This window comes from Sinocyclocheilus grahami, unplaced genomic scaffold (genome assembly GCF_001515645.1).
Source record: "Sinocyclocheilus grahami isolate Dianchi unplaced genomic scaffold, SAMN03320097.WGS_v1.1 scaffold134.1, whole genome shotgun sequence".
NCBI classification, from domain to species: Eukaryota; Metazoa; Chordata; class Actinopteri; order Cypriniformes; family Cyprinidae; genus Sinocyclocheilus; species Sinocyclocheilus grahami.
Window position 1 is genome coordinate 987983 of NW_015505313.1, and position 21029 is coordinate 1009011.

Below are 21029 nucleotides of genomic sequence, written 5' to 3' on the forward strand. Positions count from 1 at the left end.
GCTGACTGTCAAAAAAAAAAAAGGAAAAAGGTACTAATATGGATTTACACACACACACAAGTATCATGTGTGTGCAAAATCCTTTTGCAAAAAGATCAATTTTTAATCCAGGATTTGTGTGTGTGTGTGGGGGGGGGGGGGGGGGGTATGGCTTGAAATACTGAATTGTAAACTTTCTTGGAAATTCTGCAATCAAAACTTTTTGTAATTGAACATTCACATAACATCCTGGTGTTTCATCGGAGGATTCATTCTGAATGTTCTCTCAGTGCAGGACTGGATATCCGGGAATCAGCAGCAATAGGAGACGTCGGTGCAGAGGAGACAGATGAAACCAAATACATCATCCTTTATCTCTCTGTCTGGAGGACCTGGTGTCTAGCCAGAACTAATGGCATGTCATTAAAATAATCCAGAGAGCACTGAGCAACTGAACTCACCACAGGATGAGCTTCAGTAAATGAGCCCAGTGCCTCAAAGTCTGGGTGACAATCTCTTAAGAGACCTCAAAGTCCAAGTGTTTGTACAAATGCCTCAACGCCAATATCAATAAGAACAAGTGATGTTGTTTGTTTAAACAACGAAGCCAGGAAGTTTCAAAAGCCGGTCAGCTTTCATCCATTTTCTGCCTGTTCCAAGTCCAGTCATTCATGATGTACCTGCCAAACCTTCAGTCCAGTTAAACAGCTGCGATATGTTATAAGCAGCGCTAAAAAATGGATCAGTGGATCATCTTACAGCATGCACTGAGCAACTGATTTCACCACAGGATGAGCTTCAGTAAATGAGCCCAGTGCCTCAAAGTCTGGGCGACAATCTCTTAAGAGACCTCAAAGTCCAAGTGTTTGTACAAATGCCTCAACGCCAATATCAATAAGAACAAGTGATGTTGTTTGTTTAAACAACAAAGCCAGGAAGTTTCAAAAGCCGGTCAGCTTTCATCCATTTTCTGCCTGTTCCAAGTCCAGTCATTCATGATGTACCTGCCAAACCTTCAGTCCAGTTAAACAGCTGCGATATGTTATAAGCAGCGCTAAAAAATGGATCAGTGGATCATCTTACAGCATCCACACTAATGCTGTGGAAGAGTCTGAACTCCAGTCTTTCATCTTCTAAGTGCATTTCAGGCCTCCACAGCTTCTAGGTCTAGCGGCTCTGAAGATAAAAGCAACAGTCTAGATCAGTTCCATGTGGTGTAATGGGAGTGATCATGGAGGTTCATCTCATTCTCCTAATTTATGGACATAGTTGACTGGAAAAGAGCCACTTCTAGATGGTTCTCCCTCTATATGGCCCACCTGGGAGGGAAAGAGTGCAAGATGTTTAAGTCTTCAGTTTGAGCTGTTTACAGGAAATTTATTCACAGATACTCCAAAGCTTGTTAAAAGCACGCTTGGTAAACACAGGATGTGTGTGTGTCAGAGTGAGAGAGTTTGTATACTTACCCACCAGTGTGGGTCATCAGTTGCTGTCACTATGATGACCTCGTTCTTAAAGAAAGCCAGCTGATTGGCACCAACTGCTCTGCAGTCAACTAACGCTCTGACCTTTTTGGGTCTCTCCCTTAATGAGATCTGAGAGACATACAAAAAATAAACACTTTAGCAAGTTAAGGCTAGAACACACTGTATGATTTCTAAAATCTGGTTTTAAAACGGGCATTAGGGATGGTAAGATTCACAGATTTGCATCGGTGCATCGGCATAAAAGTTAACGATGCAATGCATCAATTTAAATAAGTGCACATCGGATACAAGTTGGCATTTGTATCACGATGCATCATCTCTAACATTTTTGCATTGGTAAAAAACGATTTATATATAATTATTAGTAGATGCGCTATACTTTTATTTAGAAAGTGACCAATAATTTGTGACCAATATTTTATATGTAGATTGATTTCTCCTCACTAAACTCAAGTGTGTTCTCTCATCACCACTGCTGCTACGTGAATATGATGCATCACAACACTACAGAGACTGAGGCGTGTCTCGAGTCACATAGAATGCAGATTAACATGTCTGTCTGTCTGTCTGAACCAAGGAAATAAAAACGAACTATCTATACCATACTGAATTGCATAGCATCATATTTTTTTTTCCATTGCATAGTATTGTACTGAATCGAAATCGGTTCACACTGCATCATATAGAGGTGAATCGTATCGCTTTGCATCAGTAGCTATGTATCTTTAATGTATCATATCGTTGGCTATGCATCAAGATGCTACATCCCTACTAGGAATCATACACATGTCAGAAAAGGTTACAGAAAAAAAAATGGGCATCATACACTAAAAGACTGAGGATTTTAAGTGGTTCCAAACACAACGGACTCCTGCAGAAATGAGCCTCATTGCTAGGAGACTCATGACAAATGAAAACAACATGCATTCTAAAATCAGCTCAAAATATTAAATATGCTTGATATTCTAAGACTGGATGGAATCAGAGTCTAAAGCTAAAAATCAAAGTCTGTGCCTGTCACACACTATGCGTATATCTTCTGTGAAATCAATCAAATCTGACTGTCCAAAATCTGCAGACCGGCTATGACTTTTGACAACTAATGTCAACTTCTCCAGATTGCAAATTGGAGAAAAATCTGGGCAGAAGTTGTGGTGTATTCCAGCCCTTAAATTCATGTTCACAAATAAAGGAAAAACAAACTGCAAAAAATATAAGTAAACATACTATGTAATCATCAGGAAGATATTTGAAAAAACATCTCAAAATAAAGATCATAGGATGGCATGTTACCATGGCATTTTTGCGTGAGCGAGGTGGCGGCAGTATGATTGGCACTGTGGCACTGTTGTTAGCATTCGCTGGCGGAGGTGCAGGACTGGGAGCCCCGCCCACTGGACTGCAGTAGAGTTCCTCCTGACTGCCTGCACACCCTGGAGATGGGGCCAAACTATTTCCTTGACTGCCGCTGCTCGTGCGGCGATATGAGGTCGTCTTCTCTGAACTGCAGACACATGTAATATTTTTACGACGATAACTCACAATACTACACACGTATTCAAAAATTCAGATTTTAGTGAATGCTACTATTTTACCATTACTATTGTTAACAATAGTAATACTGAAATTATAGCTCAAAAATCATAAAAATATGTATTGTGACATAATACATTTTTCCAGCAACTCCTAACTAGTGGTTATGTTTTTAAATATAATAACATACAAAAAAATTACAATACAAATCATTAAGTAAAATAATGAGGAAACCTCTGGCCTTGGAAGATAAATGCAGCATAGGACCACAGTGACTAACCTGACAGGTCCTCTCTGACTCTGTGGTGAGGTAGAGTGATTTTTGCCCTCGACCCCTGAGAAAGATTGTCCCTCCCAGTACACCGTCTGTCTATGTCCCTTTGACCCTCCAGTACTATGAGAGCGTGAAGGTGTTGGTCCAGGGGACTCCGTCACAGGGGATGAAGTGCTGATTCTCTGAAAGCAGCTGGTGGGGTGGGAACTCTGGCGGTAGGGGGCGTGAGTCTCTGGAATGGAACCCGAGATCTGAGGATCTGAACGGCCTGCAGGGACACAAATTATCTTTGACCTTGCTGTGGATTGTCTGGAATAAACCTGCGGGGTTTCTACACAGTTCACATTTGCAAAGGACCTAATTTCAGCTTCTTAGAGAACATCTAAATGCCAGATCATTCCTTAGCTTTTGTTTATCAGGTCAAACCTGCACAAGCTTTTTTGGGGTATACAAAATTCCAGACTTAAACAGTATCTCACCTCTTTGTATTGCTTTAGCTGGCAGGGGAGGAGGCATGGAGCCATTAGTGGGGGCGCTGTTGTTGGGTGGATTTCGATATAGGAAGTCAATGTTCTCATAGGTCCTGGCCGGACTGCTTTTATTTAAATTCCATGCAGCCAAGCAGTGCCTATTGCTGCCAGTAAGGGGCAGCGGAGAACGTGAGCCCTTAGGATGGGGACTTACCTAAACAAATAGTTATTGAACGTTATATTTCACATATTTAGTCAAAACAGAGACTTTTATACTTTTATTTATGAGCATCCATAGACTCATAAACTCATATATTCATAATGCCCCTATATATATATATATATATATATATATATATATATATAAATAAAACATCAATTTCATATTGCTGAACCTGTGCACTGATTTATCATTATGATTCTATAAATTCTAAAACAAAGAAACATTATGGCATAAAATAAATTATTTTATTATTATTATTATTAAATTAGAAAAATGCAAAACAGAGAAACATTTTCACCAGTGGTCACAGACTCAGATACCACTTTACATATGTTGAAAATGCATATACTGTATTAAGAAATAGTTAATCTTGTTACAGACCCTTTCGTCCAGATCATCTTCACTGTCATACATGTCCTGTGGCGTCTCCCATGTGTATTCAACATGGATCTGAGAGTTGAACTTCCCACTGTGGGCCAATTCCAGCTAAACATGCACACAAATAAAATATAAGAAATTAACAGCCAATTCACTGACTCACTTTTGACCAGACTGACAGATATCACACTATTAGATAGATTCAAATCCAGCTCTATTTTTTATTTATTTGTTTGTTGTCTTCATACTGTAAAGAGTCAGTGGTTTGATGATCCCTCATTGTTTATTTGGAGACATTCATATTTATAACAGCTACTAGGTTTGTTTTATATGATATTATTATATGCAAGGGAAGGACAAGGGAAGTTCCTTATGAAAACACTGTCATATGAGACTTCAGGATATTAAACAGGATAAAGTTCAACCTAGGAATAATCTCTCTACAAACATGTGCTCACATACACACAAAGTCAATAAAAGCTTTGTGCATTATGTGATACTCACCAGTTCGACACACAGCATGTGCTGCAGTCTCTTGGCAATGTCTAGAGCCGTCTCACCCGCTGAGTTCACTACAGGACAATCAGAACAATGGAAGAGTCAAAATCAGGACAGATTGATCCATTTATTTGTCTGTTTTTCTATCTATCTATCTATCTATCTATCAGTAAGTATACAAGTTGAACTCAGTCTGTCATAGTCTGTTTATACATCTATGTATGCATCCATACATCTATCCATAATTTTTATAGCTGAATTTGCATGTATGTGATTACTGTATACCTGTGTGTAAAACCGCCTTTGCTTTGAGCAGAAGTTTCAAGCACTCTGGTTTGTTGTATAATGCACAGTAATGAAGCGCTGTGTTTCCTTCTGCTGTCTTCTTTTCCAGGCAGCCACTGAGAAACACAAACACAAAGCGGTCAGCTGATAGACATCCTACCATGTACTGACAGATCCGTGACAACAGCAGATTTCTCTCACCAGTTCTGAGCTAGAAAATCCACCAGAGCCAGAGAAGTCTTCTCAGATATGCGCACAGCTAAGTGAAGACCGGTCTCCTTCAGGTCCTGTTAGACACAGAAGAGAACAAGTTAAAGCTACTGGCTGCTGCCAACCAGCCACTGTCTCGGTGAAACAAACGTACTGTTATTCACCAGTCCAATAAATCACAGCAGACTGGATGAAGAGTGACGGAGAAGATTAATGAATTAGTGTCTGCGAGTTGGCGTACTACAATTCTCTACTTGTGAGTATACGCGTGTGTGTTAAAATAAAAATGTTGGTGATTCAGTCACTGAATCATTCAAGTCAAACTCTGTCTCTATTCTGAGACCATGGCCAAATAACACACACATACACAAAACAAACTCAAACACAAGTACAGCAGTCATTACACAGCTTGTGTTCACTTCCTGAGTGGGCTGAGGAGAGGGAAATCTGATTAGAGAGAGAAAAAAGAGAGGAAATACAGAATTACAGAGAGAGAGAGTGTGTGAATGATGTGTGATTAATGACGTATAACCACACAGATGTCTCATTTTTACTTATACAGTTCAAAATTATCAAGAAAAATTAAACATCTATTTGACTAAACCACAGGAAGTCTCTGATGTGATGGATTGATACCTTTGAAAGCTCTAAACATTTCAAGAAATGTGAAACGCATGAGTGACAGCATGTTTATACGCCTTGATGTTTTTGTTATCATCATTGTGGTTGTGGTGTTTGTGTATATGGTTGTATTGAGGATCTCACTTGTCCTTCAGGTGTGGCCACTGGTTTAGACAGGTCCTCTCCCTCTGCATAGAGCTGTAGCAGTGACGTGAGATCTTTGTTCCTCACAGTGTCATACACATGATACGCTTCAGAGTGTTCTTTTGGGAGGATGTAGCGTCGCTCTGCATACTTCGCTACAATGTACTCCTTCCTCGCTGTCCTGAGATGTGCAAAAAAATCCAAAATGAGGTAAAAAAAAAAAAAAAAAGTCTGCGCTAAAAGCGAAAAAAGACTGCACAATAGGACTCACATGTCACTTTTTGGAAGGGGCTTGACTGCATCACTGGGCATGTTAATTTCCATGATGTCATTAAACTTGGCGTTTCCAATGCTCACTGCCAACTGTGAACCAAAACACAACTGATAAACGGATGTTTGCAGTAAAACACTGAACATATGCATCCAGCTTTATGTTAGGTCATTTATCTGTAATCTAACTGACAACAAGTAACTAACTAATAAATAACACTCGTGTGCAGGAGCACTTGCACTGCTTTACTGTCAGAGGTAAAAAGTTTATATAAACATTTACAGATGTGAGCGAGACACATGTGAGTAAATGCTGACTCAGTCCCAGTGGATTATGGGTAAAAAGTTCAAGATAAATGTGATACGTACCACACAAAAAGAACAACAGTAAATGTGCAGAAGGTAATGGACTGTATAATGAATGGAGCTGAATTATCTTTTTAAATTTTATGACATCACACTGTCCTAAATTTTATGACGTGTGTGTGTGTGTGTTTACCAGGAGCTCAGATGTGCTCAGTACGTCAAGAGTGAGAGACTGAATTCGTGAGTGATGTACTCCAAGCTCACGATGGATTCCTGAACACTCGATACAGGTGAGAATGCCCAGGTTAGTGGAGAGCCAAGTGGGTTCTAAAGAGCACAACACACATCATTCAAACATTTCTTTGCCACTCTTCACTGACCAATAAAGTGTTTTTTAGAAGCTCTTCATAAAGACGATACAGCAATTTTTGGGAACAGACATAGTGTTATGCATTGCTTAAATATTTCATTGATCTAAATAGTTGTGTAAGAAACACACATTCAAAACTATTTAAGGCTTAAATTAAATGTCTCTCTCTAATCATCATTTTGATTTGATTTAGAATAACATAACACATAGGATTTCTGTATTTGAGGTCATTCTCACAGAATGCATTTTTGCACTTAAAATTAAAAAGACAGTGGTCAAACACCCATCTAGCATATTTTCATAAAAAAAAGGGAATGCATGGAATGCAAAATGCATTCTGTGTGAATGGCCTCTAACAGTATTTAAATGCATTAGGATCCTCTTTTTGAGACCCTGGAGCCCACAGTCACAGCAGGCCTCTCTAGCATATTTTCATAAAAAAAAAGGGAATGCATGGAATGCAAAATGCATTCTGTGTGAATGGCCTCTAACAGTATTTAAATGCATTAGGATCCTCTTTTTGAGACCTGGAGCTCCACAGTCACAGCAGGCCTCATTGCCTGGCAGGTTTCTCAGGCCTGAGATCACAGCTCGGACAAGCTCCTGCAGACCACTGTCCTGGAACTGGAGCTGATCTCCTCCGAGAGCCGTGTTCAAGGCCTCCTCCTTACTGTTTTGCAGCACAGAAACCCATCTGCAAGAAGACAAATGAAGGGATTACAAAAACAAAGACGTGCATTCATCTCAATAGGTGACCTTTCAGATACATCCGTTGTATCTTTAACATTTCAATGTCTTTCTTTATCTTACTCTTTCCATTTTATTCTCTCTCCTCTCTAGAAGCAGGTTTTGAACCTGCTCTCTCCTGCATGTCTGTTCATGCCGCTTTGCAGTATATAATAAAGATTTCTATGTATACGGGTGTGTGTGAGCGTACAAATTTCTGCACTTACATCATGCATTCTTGCTCGTCCTCAGCCTGGAAATGGTATGTGCGATTGTCTGCAAGGACAGAGAGAGAGATAAAAGAGATAAATAGTATGCGCTTGGTGGCCTCTATGCAAAGGAAACATGGAAAAAACATCCTAACATACAGAAAAAAAACAGGTCAGGACTAGCCACTCAACTTATCAGCATTTCATGATCTACATACACCTACATACTTATTCCTCCAAACTGTATTTACATACTTCTGAACACCTATATGCATAAAACACCTCACCTGGTTCACATACTGTATTTCACATCAGATTTCCCTGAATGCATCACATACCGGTCAGTTACACCAGCAGCACTGAATTATAAAGTCTATATATAAAATTGTGTGACAGCAGTGTAGCATACTACTGCTTATAACGTACATTGCCTTCTGTTTCACTTATTTCTAAAAATTAGTAGGCAGTATACAGTGTGTACCACACACTATTCAATCATTAGCATGCTAGTTTCCCATTCCAAACATAGTCCTTTTCTTCATACTACAGCAGAGATGAAAAGGGTCAAAGGTCAGAGGACAACGTACGTGTAACTAAATCAAACGTTCTCTTTTCCTCAGGGTTGGGCCGCACCTGACACGTCAAGAGGTTGAGCTTTGCGGGTGGTCTGTTGATCTGAGAGTTAGAGAAGAGTCATAACATGTTTAAAGTGCATACTCATCACATATGTGGTCACTCACTAAATCAAATGCAAACAAATCTCACTTGCATTTATGCTGTGTGCAGGATTAATGCTAAAGATGTGAGCAAAAGCTTACATAAAGTTAATGGTTGCTAAAACACTGAAGCTTGGCGCACACAGACATGTAAGCAAAACAATCAAGCTGTAATATAATGAAGTATGTGTAACTGGAAGGTGTTTGTCTTTCTCAAATCTCACCGTGCTGTGTGAAATGGTGAGACAGCCATATTTTACCCCACACTTCCTCTTCTGCCAAACCTTTCTGATCCTAAAACACAAAGATCATGGAAAAACCCTAACAATCCACATTCAGTATTCATCAGTATTAGCATAATACCTCCATACTAAAGGGTTAAAATATGTTTTACTTTTAACTATTATTTTTTCACAGAGATAAAATGATCATATTCAGGGGTCCTTGGCATCAAGATTTATATAATTTGATTTGAGAAGCAGAAATAACTAGTAGCCAATTGTTAACTGTACTGATTCAGTAGCTCTCTAGTGAAGTTACATTCAGTAATTTACTGACAACAAAAATGGCACTGACATGTTTATTCTGATGCACTGATCAAAACCTAAGTAGTCTATGTGGGCATGTGTGTGTTTTGTGAGCTGTAGGTTGGCCTTAGAGATTTTAAGAGAGTGCAAGTAAGACTCTAGTGCAGTAAGAGACTAAACCACATTTAATAGAAAACATCTGCGTGAGAGGAACACTGTGACAAACACACATACACACACTCTCAGCTGTGAGCCTGGAATCACAAAGCTCAGACTGATGCTTTATGCTGCTAACTATCTGTGGTGTACGATTGTCAGGATATTATAACTCACTTAATTTATTCTGCTTCCAGTTTAAGAAGAGGGCATATATATCATTACATTCACAGAGCAGTGTGGAGAGTGTTTCCTGAGAAACACACACTCACCCCATGTGACTAAAAGCAAACAGGAGCTGAATACTGCATCATGTCTGGAAAACCTTGAATAAACCCAGGTAATAAAAATAAACAGTTGGTCTGTTGTTGTTTTTGGGGGATTGGTGACCTTCTCAACTTGGGGAAGTAGACAGCAATGTTTAACTCACCCATCGCTCTTCTTAAGAAGGAATCCAGATTTCTCTGTGCCATATTTCTTATTGCCTTGTGGTTGGTGGATGCTATATCCATGGCCAGAGTTCTTCCTGTTTAGAAAATCCTGTGAAGACAGAACAACATTTATTATTATAACGGTCATCATAATCATTATCAACTCTGAGCTTGCTGAAATAGAGTCTTTAATGCCAATTATGGCCACAGATGAGCTCTTTTTCAGTCCATCTTGTGAAGAAAATGCATTACTTTGAGCTAGAAGTTGTGCATTCTGGGAGTTGTGTTTATTTTGGATATTACCTCTTTGCCATCAACCTGTAGTTGTGTTCTGAGTGAGTCACGCAATTGAGAGAGCTGCTTTACTTCTTCATCCTGCTCATGACGAACCTGTGAACAATCACAGTAAAGTGATATGGGGCTTGTTTTTGTGCAACACAATGTGACTGGTCTTGTGAATAGTTAACATAAGCTATACACATAAACAAAAATACATTTGATAACTGAGCAGTTTACAGGCTTAAACTGGAACACGTCCCTCCATTTTGTAATCAAGCCCAGGACCAAACCAACACAGCCAGAAGTACTCAAAGCCTGTTTAAATTATAGCTTTGGCCCCCCAGTACAAAATTCCAGCAATTTCTTCAACCAGTTTCCATAGTACTTTTTAAAAGGAAATTATTCCTTTTGGAAAGCTAGATTGTGGTTGTTTCATTTTTGAGTTTCATTTCCATTTATGTGCCAAATGCTGATGCGTTATGATCAAAAGAGAGCAAGTTGAAACGGGAGAAATGTCACTTTAGAAACATTACCCGAACCAGTTCTGTTATAAAACATGGTCATCTCAACACCAATTCCACATGCCCTATCCTGCCTTCTACTCATAGTATCAACTAAATTAAACTTTGATACAAAAAAGATCATTTAATGAACACCATTATTATTGTTGTGTGATATTCACTCTAGACCGTATCAAATCTCTATACAACCATGACCAGACAAGACTTGCAGAAAGAGTAATAATGCTGCTGGGAAACATAAACTGATAAATACTGAATATAATGTTTTAAAACAGCTTTTGGTTTACTTATTAGGGAGAATGAAGTGAGACAAATCTAAGAATCTAGATGCAATCAATATAATAGCTTGGGTACAAAACTTTCTAAGTTTCCTCGCTATCTGCTGCTTACATAGGAAGCGGGTTTCTAAGGGAGTATCCTAACCATCATGAAATAGACTTTTGCAACTCTGTGTGTCATATGTCTATGCAAAGGAATAATACAAGCAACATAGCATTCCGTTAACATGTTGCTAAACGGTACACTTTAATTAGCTACCTAGCACATATATGTAACATATTAAACTGTTTTATTCATATTTTTCAGTACTCATCCTTCATTTTGATTATTTTATTCTTTCATTAATCATTAATCATTTTGGGATTGCTTTCTCTTCAAAAGATACATGCAATCAGACTTTAAAAGAGGAAAAAGGTGGCAACACTTTTTGAAGCTGTATTAAAATGCTGTTAAGATAGGCTGCTGACTAGATTTTTTAACAAAGCTAATGTGTGTGCAAAAAAAGATATACATGATATTCAGTAGAAATCAGTAGAAATTCTGTAGAAAGTTAGTCCTTCAAACTAACTGTCTCAGCCAGACTAGACATGTAAAATCAATGATAAAGTGTCAATGATAAATCTTCCTCGAATGGAGTTTGAAGAGTCTTATTTCATCATATTAACACTACGCCAGGTCATGACTAACATGAGAAGCGAGATAGTTTCAAAACACTGAAGGTGTGTATGTGTCTGCGCACATGGTCGGACTTTCTGCATCACAAAAAGAAAACAAACAAAAACAAGATAAGCCATTATGTCTGCTTATCATCTCTCTAATAAATCTAAGAAAACAAACCATCCAGTTAGAGCTTCCCATTTACAATCCACAGCAAAAATGTATGAAATTTATGAATATATTAAAATGCATTTTAATTTATGTAACACTTTTTCAAGTGTGGAGACTAGAATATGTATGTTATTCTATCTACAAAGATACTGGGATTGACAAGTCTATTACCGTATGTACAGAGGCTGCTAACTTCTCCACAAATGGACCCAGATGCTCTGCAGCCTTCAGTCCATCCTGGAAAAAACTGAGAAAACACAATCGCAGTGTTTAGCCATCTCAAATGTAAGTGACATCAATACACACACCCACAAAGCCACAGAGATCACAATCAACATAGACACAGTTGTTGAATGATTAGCAGGATTAAATCTTCACTGTACAGTTATTCAAATTCTTTTGAGATTCATATGCTGAACCCAGTCTTATAAGGGGCCTTAACCCAGACTTAAGTGTAATGTGAAAAGCATAGTTTTGTACTAAAACCAACTTAGGTTAAATCTGCAACTGAAAAGGAAGCTGGTGCTTCTAGAGTATCTTAATTTGGTTTAGACTTACTTAAGTTGGGCTTGAAAGTACTTAATCAGGCTCTGCAGTAGATCTGGACCTTGACGAACTTTCAGCTCCTGAATCTTCAGTAAATACTATCAAATCAGAGAGAGAGGGGGAGAGAGAAAAAAAAGTCGGTCATTCATCAAAGGTCAACAGTCAAAGGTCAATCCCACTATTGTGTCCCAACATTGTGACTCAGCACAAAGCTAAAGCAGATGAATCCACAACAAACATGAATTAAAGGGTAAAATGCACTACACAACTTCTTTGCAATGATTTGCATTCTGGAGGAGTCAATGCTAGTTGCCAAAACCAGTGTGCAGACTTTGGGCTGTCAGATTTCACAGATAATTGTGTAGTGGATGCATAAGCATGAGTAAACGTCTTTTTGTAGATTAAAAAAGGTGAAAGGAGCCACTGAGGATCAAATGCTGCTTAAGTTTCTGAACATTCTGTATCTAAGCAATCTGTTCAAATAAATGAAAATTTACTCTATGCATATATGGATACAGGAACTTTCCAGTTAATTATGGTCACATGGTCGGTCAGGTTTGGAAGAAATAACGCATGTCTCCACTATAAAAAGAGAGCAAAGTGGAGACATCTGGAGCTCTGCGGCTGGGAAAGGGAGCACTGTAGGACACTGAAAATCCCCCTCTCTTTCATTATTCCTCCACTTCATCCTTCTTTCCTTATTCTTTCTATTACCTCAGCTGGGTTCAAGCGGCGTAGCCCAAATTTCCCAAGTCCTGCTAACTGCCACGCACACAGTATATGGAACTTGGACATATCGCCACAGACATGTGGAGTGAGGTCATCAATAACCACACATGAACACAATGTGGCCTCAAACAAGAGTGCCTCTCTCAAAAACACCCCAAAGCCTTTTGGTTTTAGGTGACTTCACACACTGCCACACACTTACTGAATTTACAAAGAATATGCTTAATACCGCAGAGAGGTTAACAATCTGAGGTAACCCAGGAATGACTTGCTAAGACACACATTCTCAATGAGACGCTCACACAATGTGGTCTTGGTCAGGTTCATTTTGCACACGTTTCATAAGTCTGTTAACTGGCCGCCCTCATACGGCCTCTTATACCTCACACATCTGCAGCTGGAAGTTCCTTCTTTCTCTTTCCATGTCCTCTGCCGTGTCTGTTGATTCCAACCGAATCAACCCATGCTGTTTCTGTTTCTCTCTCCTTTCTTTCTCCAGCTTGCCTCTGAAAAGCCGAAGTGAAAATGAATGAAGAAAAAGAGAAAAGAACATAATGAGACACTAGTTTTGCTGGTGGACTTGTCTTTTAGACAAGCCAAGTGGTGGTCTTGAATTAAATATTATAGGAAGTTGTGTACCAGGAGAACAATTTGACTCTGAAACTCACATTTTAGCATCATAATCCTTCCAGCTTTTCTCCATCTGTTTTTTCAGCTCCTGAGAGAAAATATAAAATATAATACAATATAAGAATAAAGAATTTTGTGCATATACACACAGACAAACACACATTAAAAAAAGTTTACACTGTGTCGCCATAAAAGCGTGATGCAATAACAAAGGACACCTCATTGTGGACAATTAATATTGTGCAAGTAATAATATCAGGGTGTGTATCAAAACTCAATCTCAGAGCCCTGCAATATGTCTCCACTCATCATACCGGTTAAACTCAAAGAAAGGTGTGGTGCAGTTATTGCGTTTCTGACATTCGAAAACACAATAACCCCAAACAAGCTACTTGTCAAACCTTGTTACAAAACAACATGACGCACTGTTGACTCTTTAAAAGGGATGAATGTGACTTCCTTAGCTTTATCAACTCTTTAATTGAGTTCAATTATCAGTTCAATTGGGGTTTAATGTGACGTTTGAGTCTAGTATGACGACAGTGTGACACAGGTGTTTGTCTCACTCACCAGCCTGCTGTCTCTCAGCTCAGTCTTTAGCACGTTCTCCAGAGGGAAAGAAATTATGTTGTTCAGGTTTTGCACCTAAAGAACCATCAGAAAGAACACATAAATTCAGGCAGACACACACTCGAGAACAAACAGGTATGTAGAAATAATGTAACCGAGACATACACCAAAAAGAAACTACAAACAACATCTGAAAGTCAGCCAGATCATAGTGCAAATGTTAATGTAAACTCTAACTCACTTTTCAAAGTGAGTGCTCACATTTTTACCCTGCAAGGCATAACCCTCCCTATAAAGCCTAGTCTGGATGTACAAATGCTCGCAAACCATAAATCCGCATTATAAAATTGCAAAAGGTAAAACTCTGTTTGGGATTTCTCCTTGGACAAATGCATAAAAGTGCTGAGCAAGTATAAATCTTCCTTAGGAAAGAATGTGCGAGAAAAAACCCACTGCAGGACGAAAGAAGAATCAGACCGAATCATTTAAAACAAAGGACAGCCTTTCGGACATATTTCCCATTTAAATGTCATTTTTAAATGTACTGACAGCATTGTTAATTTTTTTTATTAGTGTGTTTATTATATTATATATTATGTCATTATATATAATAATATATAATGACATAATATATAACATTATATACAATGTCATTATATTATGTATATTTATTATATACAGCCACTGTGCGGTATAGAGACAGGCATTGGTACTGAATGATAAAAAACACCTTGCTTGACCACTAAAAAAGAAAAAAAAAAGATACTCAAACCCAAGTAAACACTTTCACACAAAACATTAAAAACATATTGTGCTACACAAAAGTATAAATGAAAAGTAATCATGGGAGTCACCTCATAATGGTGCTGGATATGGATTTATAACCTTGAAAAATGGATGTTATAAATATAAGTCTTCATGAATATGAAAAATGGGCTTGACTCTGAGGGAAAGTTTAGCCTCCACACAAGGACGCTAAATCTAAAGTTTATTTTCTTAGCAGAGATTCTGTTGTATTTTTTAAGCTGTGGTTCCTGTCCCTGGTGATCGTTTGATTGACAGCTCAGTGGTCAGACGCTATCCACTCATGCTCTCGGGTCTGGTATAAATTACCATCACCATAGAAACTATCAGTGGGAGGGTTCTGGGCGCTGTGGTTTGAGGGGCCCTCGCCTGCAGCTGTTGAACCCCTGCTGACACACACACACACACACACACACACAAAACTACCTCTCCCAGTCCCATGTGTATTTTGTACAGCTGGAAGTCTGCTGTTTCTTATTCAGAAATATATCCAGAAGACAAGCCACACAGGCACACACCCAAAGGTGCTTTTTGAATAATAATACTGGCAGGGCAGACAGTACTTGAATAGTTTCCTCTCAAAGGTGGAAAAATATTCATGTTGGCCTTGAATTATTCAGGTAATTAACATTTACGCTTCACTGAACTTTATGCCTCACCTGGAAGCTAAATTTGGGGTTAGAAATTAGAAACTAACACTTGACTTGAATACTTGACTACAATATGTCTGCTTTCTCTGCTGAAAGAAACTGGTCTTAATTGGGATAAAAAAACAATATTCAGCTTTATGTCCCTTTTATTGCGTTTGTATTTGTATTTGTAGTTTCAGAATGGTGTCCTGCTCACCAGGTTTTTGAAGAGTGCAGTGATCTCTCGCGTGAACACAGCCAGGTTCAGGAAGCCTGTGGATATCTCGTTGTTATCCTGCGTTAGGTGACTGTTCCCCAGATTCTCCAGAACCTCTGTGTACTGTTCCTTACTCTCCACATGATCTGGAAACACACCATCACACAATCAAAAACAAGACAATCCTGTGACCTTTCTGCAGATAACCGGAGAAACTAGAAATCAATACAAAACTGTTTGGAGTCCACTTTTCTTCTGTAATGTTACACATTTCCATGAGAAACAGGATATTCAATGAAAACAAATGTAGGCTACTTGATTTTATCAATCAGGAATTGACAGGATTGTGAAAAGCCTCTATAGTTCAGTCTGAAATACAGTCAGTGTATGTACTGCATTTGCTCAGTAATATTGTGAAATATTATTAGCATTTAAAATAACGGTTTTCTATTTTGAAATGTAGTTTATTCCAGTAATGGCAAAGCTTCATTTTCATCAGCGTTTAGTCTTTAGTGTCACATGATCCTTCAGAAATCATTCTAGTATGCTGATTTGGTGCTCCAGGAACATTTCTTATTATCAATATTGAAAACAGCTGTGCCGGTTAATATTTTTGTGGAAACTGAACTGATTTTTTCAAGATACTTCAAAATTCAAAAGGATTGATTTGAAATATAAATATTTTCTAACATTATAAAATGTCTTTATATGACTTTATCAATTTAATGCATCCTTGCTGAATATTCATTTATTTAAAAAACAAAATCTTACACCAAACTCTTGAACAGCAATGGAAAAAATATAGTAAGAATATGGATTTAGATTTCATTAAAATATTTTTTTTTGTACAGCAGTAATTTTTAAACATGATAACCTTTATCCATCTACTGAAACCGTGTGATCTTGCAAACCTCACCACATGATCAAATGAATAGAGGAAAACAGGATTTTGTGATACAGTGAAAATGATACCAGCTGAAGCACAGTGAGTTCCTGGCAAGAAAACTAACATCACCACAGGCTCAGACTGTACTACAGATCAAAGAACTCTCAGCTCCACAGCTACAAAATAAATGGGTACACTTAGATAAGAGCCAAAGCAAAGCCAAACCATCCTCACTTATAATGATCACAAGTATTTGTGGGAGCACATGCTGGACTTTCCAAGGGAGCATCCCTGGAATTAGCATACAGTGCTATAGCTAAACATGATGGACACATTTTCCTGGATTGAAATTCTCTGTTTTTTCATAAACAACATTCCTATCAAGTAATCATTGCCCTCTCATTCTAGGGGTTGGGTTAAGGCTTTGATTGGTTGATCAGGAAACTGTTCCAGGAAAAACAAAGGACTTGATTAAGGAACACATACTACTTGGGTGCATCACATGCATTGTGTCCTGATCCCATTTCACCTGAATAAATTACTATGTAGTGTCAAAAGCACATTAAACATAAACAGGAGAAATCCTCATGTCAGCATATTGATATCTATCAGGATATCGGTCTAGACTCTAGAGATTGTGGAAATGTAAGATCACTTCCTTAATAAATAAACTTGCATTATCTGGTTTTGGGTTGAGTTCCGTTTTTTAAGAGAGGACAAACAACTTAACGACAAAAATAGGGGGGGGGGATTTTTTTTCGGGAGTTAGTTAATCGAACGTCTAGCTGATACTTCCTCTTCTGTGGACTTAAATCAACAGTGTTTTTCCCAGTGAGTCAGTTCAGCTCAAACAATACTGCATTTCACTCGCAGGCGCCAAGCACTCTAAGGACCTACCTTCCCTGATCTGGTTTTATTTTCTCAACAGGCATCTGTGAGCACTTTCAGACACTTTTAATTTGTATTGTTAATTAATTTCTTGACATGTTTGAGACCCTGATCTGTTCCAGAGATGATATGTGAAGCTCAAATGAACCAGAAAGCGGATCCTGTTCCTGGGTTTTTAGAAAACTGACCCTATATCAATACTTTAAAGCATCTGCCACATCTGTGTTTGTGTTTACATGTCTTCAGCAACATTTAGTCCACGGTCAACAGCTGCCACAAACACACAGTGGCAGGAAATTGAGGCCCCTCAATAGTAGTGTTACCGGAATGAGACATCTGATTTCAGTTAAAAGAAAGAGAGAGAAAGAGAGAGCGAGTGACGACGAGGGGGGAGATGATAAAACGTAGGGTCTCCTTTGCATTTAACTGAACTGTGACTCACAGAATTGAGAAATGGGGCATGCGCCCTCAGAAATGAGAAGCAGGCAGATCTGAGACATGTTTCCCAGAAACCATGATCATTCCAGTCAGGACTTTTGTAAGCACAACATAACATTATAAATAGTGTATTGGCCAGGTCTGTGGGGCAATTTCTCATTTCAGAGAGGAGGAGCAGATGTAAACACAGATATCCCCCTGACAGTTCAGCACGGTAAAGATGCTGATGGTAAAAAAAATGTATTTTTATTTTTTTAAGTAAAAATTTTATCATGTGATAAAGTTTCAGCGTAAATGCCGCCAAACTGCTTACAGAGGTGTAACCAGTGGCCATGTGCGTTGTGCAGGGTGAACAGAATAAGGCACTGAAACTGTGCGTGTTTAACACGGCATAAGGTCATTAAGGTCTCTGAGGTTCATTAAAACAGTGAAGCAAGTTTCAGAGGCTGTTATTTTCTACACTCTGACCCAGTGTCAAAAACAGGAAAACACACAATCTGCTCTAGTGGTTGTAATGTCAGTGCAAGTCTAGGCCCCAATTTCTGTCATCTTTCATTTGCGTGACAGAGAGAGTGAGACAGCAAAAGTAAGAATGACCTCAATGCAATTATTTTAGGAAGACTTTTTTCACAAATCTTACATTTTCATTTTAACGACTACTGTAGTTTAATTAAGCATCTTTATGGCATCACAAGCTGACTCTTATGTAACAGTCTGAGGTTTGAATAAGTGATACTAAGTGAACCAGGCTTCCTGAAGATCTCTAAAAAGCCACCTCATATTATTCGAAGCTCCCAGAATACATATTTTTGCTTATGTACTAGACCAGTGATTTTCAACCAGTGGCTGGGGTCCACCAAGAGACATCAGCAAACTTCCAAGGGTGCCTCAAGACGACTTAAAATGTTTTAAAATATGACAAAACAAGCATTAAAATCAGGTAAGACAAGTAAAGAAAATCTTTTTTTATTTACTTGCTCAACATTTTTTTTTTTGAAGAATCAGGGATCCCACATGGGAGTAATTTTAAAAGTGTGACATCTAGACCTGAAAAAGTAATGTAAATTAGTCAAATCTTTATTAATCTACTAATTAGTAACACTTTAGAGACCATTTCTCACTATTAAATAGTTGCTTATTAACAGGCCTATTATTAACATAATTGGCTGTTTATTAGTACACATAAAGCACATATAATTTAATCCTATCTTATACCTAAACTTAACAACAACCTTACTAACTATTAATAAGCAGCAAATTTGGACTTTATTGAGGTAAAAGTTATAGTTAATGATTTGTTAATAGTGAGAACTGGACCTTAAAATAAGGTGTGACAAAACTTTTATCATCAAATATACATCTTTTTGTAGTATTGCCAATCTCTAACATATTTCATTTGGTAGAAACTGTGTGTAAAAAATATTATTCATTATCCTTCATAATCTTCATTCAAACAGGTGGGATCCCTGAAGAACATTCAGCTCTTAAAAGGTCTGGAATCCTGCAATTTAATTTATAGAAACTAGGAGTATTGGGCCTTCACATATTGCTGTGGACAATGAAAAGTCTTGGAGTTAAAAAGGTTGAGAAGCACTGTACTAGATGAAATAATTCAGCAAACAAGAGGAACACAAAGTTCCAAAAAATAAGACTGTACTCACTGAGTCCAGAGTTGTGGATGGCTTTTACAATTTTCTTCATCCTCTGTAGAGACATCTGGTCCTGCTCTAGAGACTGGTGGAAGACCGCAGAGAAATGAGAAAAACATTAGAATAGAAATTCATTACTAGCATCAGCATCAACTACACTCTTCAACTTCATGTAATCAGTGGCACAAACATGTTTAACTGGTCGCGGGGCAACACTTGACTGTTTTTACCAAACAAACATCAGAATAGTTGTCAAGCAGTCTTTCTATCACGTCAGGTCACCGTGATGATGTCAGAACAGGTAAGCTGTGAAGCACAGGTGAATCAAGCCTTACGAAAGACAACGACAACTCTTAATGACTCAGAACAGACACTATTTACAGTAAAGAATTAGTGCACTAGATAGAATGAGACACACCTCCGTGGGAATCTAACCAGAGTTCAAATATCAGTGGTTTAAATCATGTTTTGGTTTATTAGGATTGAATCACATCAGTTTGTTTAACTTCTTTGGTCAGAAAGTGTCTATTAAAAATTAAAACAAGAAACCTGTATGTGAATATCACAATGAAGGGTTTTAAACCACCTTGAGTGTGCGACCTTACAACACACTGATGTATACCTGCTGCTGTCTGCCAGAGATTGTTTATTCTGATCAATGTTAATAAATCAGTGTCAAAACTTTCTTTGGATCTGTTCTGTTTTGTTTCTGTCTGTAGCTTTTTGGGCAACATCCCAGACACATGGACGTATGGGATCCAGTGATGTATAACTCAGAATCTCACACACTGAACAACACTGGACAGGTTATTATTTTTACACACAGACAGTCAGACAGCACACACATGACCTGTTGTTTACACCAGTATCAGAATATTTCCTCAACATAAATTAAAAAAAAAGAAAAAAAGAGATGTCTGGGCATGCGGGTTCTTCCAAAGAAACATGTGTCCTACTATATGCTTATTACTTCCTTGTGTTAATTTTCCCAGTTTACTAGGGATTTAGTTTTATTTTCCATCTTTTTCCGGTATGAGGAAAAACCTGAACAGTGCTTCGACCTTAGGGTTTTTGCCAAATCTCTTACCAAGTGTTTTTTCAACAATGTTGAAACAGATGGAAGACAAACCACTTAATCAAAAGGCATTTCCCACATACACCGGAGGTATGGATTTCAAGTACATAATAAATATACTTTAAAGTGCCCTATTGAGTGTGTTTGTGGTCGTCTCAGGATAAAAGTTCATCGCCATCATATTTAAGACTGCAAAAGAGTGGTTTGGGGGGGGGGGGGGGTTTAAACCCCCCAAGGGGGGGGGCAAA

General features: G+C 38.2%; 1 protein-coding gene across 1 annotated transcript in view; it reads right to left on the reverse strand.

Annotated features, from left to right (window-relative positions):
* Nucleotides 1-767: 767 nt before the first annotated feature.
* LOC107590889 (arf-GAP with SH3 domain, ANK repeat and PH domain-containing protein 1-like) overlaps nt 768-21029 on the reverse strand; it is a 24978-nt gene continuing 4716 nt past the window's right edge. Inside the window, exons 2-26 of the mRNA XM_016279834.1 lie at nt 19719-19791; nt 15846-15991; nt 14196-14270; nt 13664-13713; nt 13378-13501; nt 12279-12364; nt 11892-11967; nt 10117-10203; nt 9813-9922; nt 8924-8993; nt 8571-8658; nt 8002-8050; nt 7576-7742; nt 6872-7005; nt 6374-6465; nt 6103-6283; nt 5329-5414; nt 5128-5243; nt 4849-4916; nt 4348-4452; nt 3753-3957; nt 3280-3541; nt 2760-2970; nt 1446-1574; nt 768-1298 (exon numbers count right to left, since the gene is read on the reverse strand). Of these exons, the coding sequence (XP_016135320.1) occupies nt 1224-1298; nt 1446-1574; nt 2760-2970; nt 3280-3541; nt 3753-3957; nt 4348-4452; nt 4849-4916; nt 5128-5243; nt 5329-5414; nt 6103-6283; nt 6374-6465; nt 6872-7005; nt 7576-7742; nt 8002-8050; nt 8571-8658; nt 8924-8993; nt 9813-9922; nt 10117-10203; nt 11892-11967; nt 12279-12364; nt 13378-13501; nt 13664-13713; nt 14196-14270; nt 15846-15991; nt 19719-19791 (2865 nt within the window). The 3' untranslated portion in view covers nt 768-1223. The remainder of the gene's footprint in view (nt 1299-1445; nt 1575-2759; nt 2971-3279; nt 3542-3752; nt 3958-4347; nt 4453-4848; nt 4917-5127; nt 5244-5328; nt 5415-6102; nt 6284-6373; nt 6466-6871; nt 7006-7575; nt 7743-8001; nt 8051-8570; nt 8659-8923; nt 8994-9812; nt 9923-10116; nt 10204-11891; nt 11968-12278; nt 12365-13377; nt 13502-13663; nt 13714-14195; nt 14271-15845; nt 15992-19718; nt 19792-21029) is intronic.